The 6,215-nt window shown below is 35.8% G+C and overlaps 1 protein-coding gene across 1 annotated transcript; it reads left to right on the top strand.

Moving 5' to 3' along the window:
* Positions 1–1,245: 1,245 nt before the first annotated feature.
* Positions 1,246–3,970, top strand: LOC112323253 (polygalacturonase 1 beta-like protein 3). The gene is made up of 2 exons (XM_024609215.2): positions 1,246–1,740; positions 1,946–3,970. The coding sequence occupies exons 1-2, from the start codon at positions 1,681–1,683 to the stop codon at positions 3,785–3,787; spliced, it is 1,902 nt and encodes a 633-aa protein (XP_024464983.2). The 5' UTR covers positions 1,246–1,680; the 3' UTR covers positions 3,788–3,970.
* Positions 3,971–6,215: the final 2,245 nt, after the last annotated feature.

The raw sequence follows: 6,215 nt of genomic DNA, 5'->3' as shown, positions 1-6,215 counted from the left end.
TTTATGGTGGGATTAATTCGGTCATCTTCGAACGATGGAGGAGGATCTAATTGAGAATGTTTTTGTTCGAACACTGATTGGAGAGCAATGTGATAGTTGAAGGATAAACACGTGATTTTCCCTTGCTTAAATCATCTCCGACGTTAAGCAAAAACAATTTGATTATAAAACCCTGAAACCAAAATGTCAGTGAATCTGCGAATGATAAATGTGGTAGGTGATCAATAATGACTCAAGTTGGCCCAAGGTTTTCAATAGAATTACGTAGTGTGCCATTTTCACGAGCTTTGTCTCGACCCTTAAGGGTGGAGCTAAAAATGCTTAATCATTCTAATGGAGATTGGAAAATGGAGTCACGGAAAGAATGTACAAACTACAAACTCCAAAACCTCCGAACATGGTAAAGCAAAAAATCACGCGTAAAAAATCCAAGCATTTCCTCCAATCATGGTGTTACACGTGTGTCGCACGCGGCTTCGTCACACGTGTTGCCCCTTGGCGCCGTCCCAATTTCCAATCTACCCTTCCCTAAATCGAGTCAAAGCTAGCTCCCTTGAAACTCCCCCACGCTTCTGTGCTCATGTTGGACAAATCAATTGTGCTTAATCATTCGGGGGAGTGGGTTGAAGTTGAACCATGACTCGAAGATTTTTTTGGTATTATCACTTCGAGAAGAGAATATAAATGGGTTCATCCACTGTGCCCGCTGGAAATCCTTCTCTAGAAAAGCCAACGTGACATCCACCCTTTTTATATATATAATCCTTTTTGTTTTTATATTTTAAAAATTTTAAATTTTTTTCCTTCAAATTAATATTTTTTTGATATTTTCAGATCATTTTGATATACTGATGTTAAAAATTATTTTTAAAAAATATAAAATATTATTTTAATATAGTTTTTGGTGAAAAACAACTGCTACTGCACTCTCAAACATCTTCTATGTCTAGTACATAGGCTATACTCTTTGTTTTTAATTAATTAAATTGCTAATAAAACACTTAACTGTTTGTTTTTTAGTTTTAAAAATATTTTAAAAAAAATTTGAAATTATTTTAATTTAAATTAATATATTTTTAATATTTTCAAATTATTTTAATAAATTAATATCAAAAATAATATAAAAAATAACTAAAGCTACACTGTCAAATAGCCATTAGAAAAAATACGCGCATTGGTATTTTGGAGCCTCCTCTGTGGCTGGGTACTCTACTTGAAGCCCTATAAATCTCCCCATCCCTCGCTCCCCATCCCACTGCCCCTCTCCCTTCTCTTCCGCACCTTTTCGCTTCTTCCTTTGACTTTGTTTTCTCCTATTTCCTCTGTTGAGATTATGTGCAAGTAATCTAGCATTTTCCAAGTAATTTAGCCTTTTTCGTGTGATTTGAAATCTGAGTTGCTGACAGCCAGATTAATTATTATTTGGAATATCACTTGAGAGCTAATCGCTCAACCGAGCAGCGTCTTGAGTGCCAAAGCTCGGTAACCACAAGCCGAGAGACCAGCTTTCAAATCCACACCGCTTCCCCTTACAGATTTTAAAAAGGGTTACCCCCCAAGTAAACAATACTCTCTTTTGCTATCCGAGCAGAGACTAGAGCCCTTTGATATATATACATTTCATCAAGTCACAACCCTACAAACCCACCAACATTCTCACTCCTCTCTCCTTAAAAAAAAATGCAAAATTTTCACCCCATTACCCTTCTTCTCTCCCTTTGCTTCCTCTCATTGCTCAATGTAAGTATGCCTATCTCTTCTACTCTGCTCCCTACTAACTAGCTACTGTTTTCAGTCTTAATCTCTCTGTTTGTTTTTCTTTCACTTGCATGTTCCTTTGACGTGTGATTCTCGTACAAATTATTAGTTTTGTTAATTAAGATTAGTGAGGAATTACTTGCGGGGTTTATTTGTCATATGTAATGTGCTGTGCAATGCAATGCAGGTGAATTATGCAGCAGATGGGAGTAGTGATTCAGCAAACGGTGAGAGCCCATTCACGGCCAAGGCATCTCTAATTCGGTACTGGAACAAGGAGATCCACACGGGTTTACCAAAATCTGCTTTTCTCCTCTCCAAAGCCTCGCCATTGAGCCCTGTCGATTTGGCAACGTTTTCTAAACTCGCCTCCCAAAACGCTCTCTCCACTCAATTCCCAGCTTTTTGTTCCTCTGCCAAACTCTTCTGCTTCCCCGATTTGTCTCCCAGTCTTGAAAAGCATGACCAAGACTCCCATTTCGCCTTCTACTTCAACAAAAACTTCACCAATTACGGCACTGGTCGAGCTGGTGGAGCCGACTCTTTCAAGAACTACTCCGATGGGGTCAATCTCCCGGTTGACTCGTTCCGCCGGTACGGCCGGGACGCTGCTGGACACGACGAGACATTTTCCAATTATGCCCCTGAGACCAACGTTGCCGACCAGAGCTTTAACACCTACGGCGCAGGTGCCACCGGTGGCACTGGAGAGTTCAAGGGGTATAATGTCAGGATAAACAAACCAGATCTCAGGTTTGTGTCCTACTCTGACGGTGCTAATGGGAAGGGCCAGAAGTTCTCGACTTATACAGAGGATGCGAATGCTGGAGACGAAGCTTTCACTAGTTATGGGAAGAATGGGAATGGAGTCCCGAACGAGTTCTCAGGTTATGGGAAGAGTTCGAATGTGATTGGTTCAGATTTCTCCAACTATGGTGAGGCTGGCAATGGGGCTAGTGATACTTTCAAGACTTACGGAGTTGATGGGAATGTTCCAGAGAATAATTACAAGAACTATGGCGATGGTGGGAATGGTGGTGTTGATAGCTTCGCCAATTACAGGGAAAAATCAAACGTGGGGGACGATTCCTTTCAGTCTTATGCCAAGAATTCGAATGCACAGAAAGCAGATTTCGTCAATTATGGAAAATCCTTTAATGAAGGGACTGATAAGTTCACTGGGTATGGGAAGGGGGCAGTGGGGCAGCAGATTGGGTTCAAGATCTATGGAGTAAACACCACTTTCAAAGACTATGCCAGAAAAAAGGATGTCACTTTTTCCAAGTACACCAATGCAGGCACTGCTGATGCTTCGATGAAGGTAACTAGTGACAGTTCAGCAAATAAAAACAAGTGGGTAGAGCCCGGAAAATTCTTCCGGGAGTCAATGTTGAAGGAGGGAAGTGAGATGCCAATGCCGGACATTCGAGACAAAATGCCCAAAAGATCCTTTCTTCCCCGCTCCATCATCTCCAAAATACCGTTTTCCACGTCCAAAATGGGTCTGATAAAGGAGATTTTCCATGCCAGTGATAATTCAAGCATGGAGCGGATCATCTTGGATGCTGTTGAAGAGTGTGAGAGAGCACCCAGCCCAGGCGAGACCAAGCGCTGCGTGGGCTCGGCTGAGGACCTGATCGATTTTGTAATCTCTGTATTAGGCCGCAACGTGGCTGTCCGCACGACGGACAACGTGGAAGGGTCGAAGAAAAACGTCACGATTGGAACGATCAAGGGGATCAACGGCGGGAGAGTGACGAAGTCAGTCTCTTGTCACCAGAGTCTCTATCCTTACCTGCTCTATTACTGCCACTCTGTTCCTAAAGTTCGGGTGTACGAAGCGGATCTCTTGGATCCCAATAGCAAGACCAAGATCAACCATGGTGTTGCCATCTGTCACCTGGACACATCCTCATGGAGCCCCACCCATGGTGCTTTCTTAGCTCTTGGTTCTGGTCCAGGTCGGATTGAGGTCTGTCACTGGATTTTTGAGAATGATATGACTTGGACTCTTGCTGAAGCCTCTTAGTTAATTAAGGAAATGCCTTGTTTCCTTCTATAATTTGGATTGGAACCGTCTGCTAAGATAACTTAGCTGCCGTCTCCCCCTCAAAATTTAGTTAAATGAGTCTAGTTATTCCTAGTTATGTTAACTAGGTTACTTTTTTTCTTGTTTTCGTTTTGTTTTGTTTTAAGAGTGGAGTTATTACTATGTTTTTTTTTTTTTTTTCCGAAATGCTTCATGTTATTGTCATTATTATCAATTATATATAAAATATCTCATTGACAATGAGTTTATGTTTACATTTATAATTATAAAATTATTTTTAATACCAGTACATAAAAATAATTCAAAAATATATAAAATATATTAATATAAAAAATAAAATAAAATTCCTTTTAATTTTTTCAAAAACACTTTTAGAAGTTTTGGAGTTCTAGCAGAGCAATGGGAGTTCTTTTTTTTGATGAGGGGTCCAAAATTCTGAGTTTGACTATTAAAAAAAATTGAAAAGTAAAAAATGCACTCAACCCATATTATATGATATGATGGTATATACTAAATATTCTATCTCAACAATTAAAACATAAAAATGGGATCCATTAAAAAGAGAGGGGGGGAGATTCCATAAGAAAGAGCAGTATTTGAACATTAGAACATCGCCTTTTTAACTTCAAATTCCAACACTTTCTTGTTGACGCTTTTTCTTTTTCTTTTTCAAGGAGAATGGTGTGGATTTGAGTGTGATAATTTTCAAAAAAAAAAAACATGTAAAACTTGCATGCATATATATATATATATATATATATATATATATATTAGAGTATTTGGGAGTGTGGTAGCGATTGTTTTTTAAAGTGTTTTTCATTTCAAAATATATTTAAATAATATTTTTTTATTTTAAAAAAATTATTTTTGATATCAGCACATTAAAATGATTTAAAAACATAAAAAATATATTAATTTAAAATAAAAATAAATAAAAATTTTTTAATTTTTTTAAAAACACTTCCGACCACGGTGTGAAACACTCTAATACCGCACACAACTCCATCACACTGCCAATGACACGTTATGTTTGTTTCTATATAATATCTTGGAATAGAATCTTAAGATATAAGTCTGGTGGTCAAGAAAGTTAACTTTTTGAGTTATAATTTTGAAACAAACTATGAAAAAATATTTTTTAAAATGTATGAGACATGAAATGTGAGCTTTTAAGATTGTCTAAGAAGAAGACCTGACTTGATTGAGTTCTTCAAATAAAAAAATAACGTATTGGCTAAAGAAATGTTGATTAAGTATATAATAAATTAGTTCCTTTAATTTTGAAAAACAAATTAAATAGTACTTTAAGTTTCAAAAACTAATTAATTAGTCCTTTAACTATGGTTGATCATGCTTAATTTAAGATTACTCTAATCCAAAAATGCCTTTTTTACCAATCTTTTTATATTATCTACTTCTTTTTTATTTATTAAAAAAATAAAATAAATTGGAATAGAATATGAGATGGACAAAAAGGATTAAGTTACAAATAAATTTAGAAACACAGGGACTAATTAATTAATTTTTAAAATTAAATAAGTTATTTAATTTATTTTAGGATTAATTTATAAGCTGAAGGTTAGGAATGTAAGTATATGGTGTAGAGAAAACAAGAATGTAATGTAAGTGTAGATTACACCAAATCTGAAGGAGGTGTTGGTAAAGTGATCTCTGCATACCCTCTGATTTGTATACTTTTTTCTCTCTTTTTTTCTTACAAGAACAACTTGCTTTCATTGGATTCTAGACAAACGTTGTGCATTTTTCTAAAGGTTATGTCCTAATTCGAGTTCTTGCTTCGTCAAATTGGAGCTCTTCTATGGGGTCGGAGTGGTTAGGAGCATGGTTAAGGTCAGTCATGGCACGACTCACAAGAACTCGTTTGAAAAAAATACGAAAGAGATAAAGAGAGAGTTCCCAGGACCCGAAACAATAGAATAATAACTCTTTAAACAAGTTTTTCCTTTTCAATATTGCAATTTTTTAAATTAAAAAAAAAACACGGTCTAAATGTTTTTGGAAGAGAGGAAAATGTGATTTCATTGATACGAAAAATAGCGCACCCATAATTAAAATTTATATAAAGCTTGAACGAAGATTATAAGTATAAAGTTTGAATTAACAAAAAGAACAAAAAAAATTATAACAATAACCATTAGTCTTTCAATAGCATCTAGTCTTCTTTGTTTTACATTCTTATGATATTTTAAAATTCAATATTTTAAAAATAAGGATTTTTAATTGTTTAAATAGAGGATGAACACGTGTCCTTGTCAATATTCTCTTCTTCAAATTTACAGAGTTAATGATTAATTATAGAAGTTCTTGTCAATATTCTCTTTTTCAAGTTCACAGAGTTGATGATTAATTATAAAAGACCCAACACAAACAAAACAATATTTTTTAA

Source organism: Populus trichocarpa, chromosome 10 (genome assembly GCF_000002775.5).
Source record: "Populus trichocarpa isolate Nisqually-1 chromosome 10, P.trichocarpa_v4.1, whole genome shotgun sequence".
NCBI classification, from domain to species: Eukaryota; Viridiplantae; Streptophyta; class Magnoliopsida; order Malpighiales; family Salicaceae; genus Populus; species Populus trichocarpa.
This window is presented reverse-complemented; position numbering and strand designations above follow the sequence as displayed.

What these genes read in the sequence shown, in the direction of transcription:
- LOC112323253 (XM_024609215.2), top strand. Translation starts at nt 1,681, where the DNA reads ATGCAAAATTTTCACCCCATTACCCTTCTTCTCTCCCTTTGCTTCCTC. An exon ending in GCTTCCTCTCATTGCTCAAT is followed by an intron (nt 1,741 to 1,945) that starts GTAAGTATGCCT and finishes AATGCAATGCAG; the next exon opens with GTGAATTATGCAGCAGATGG.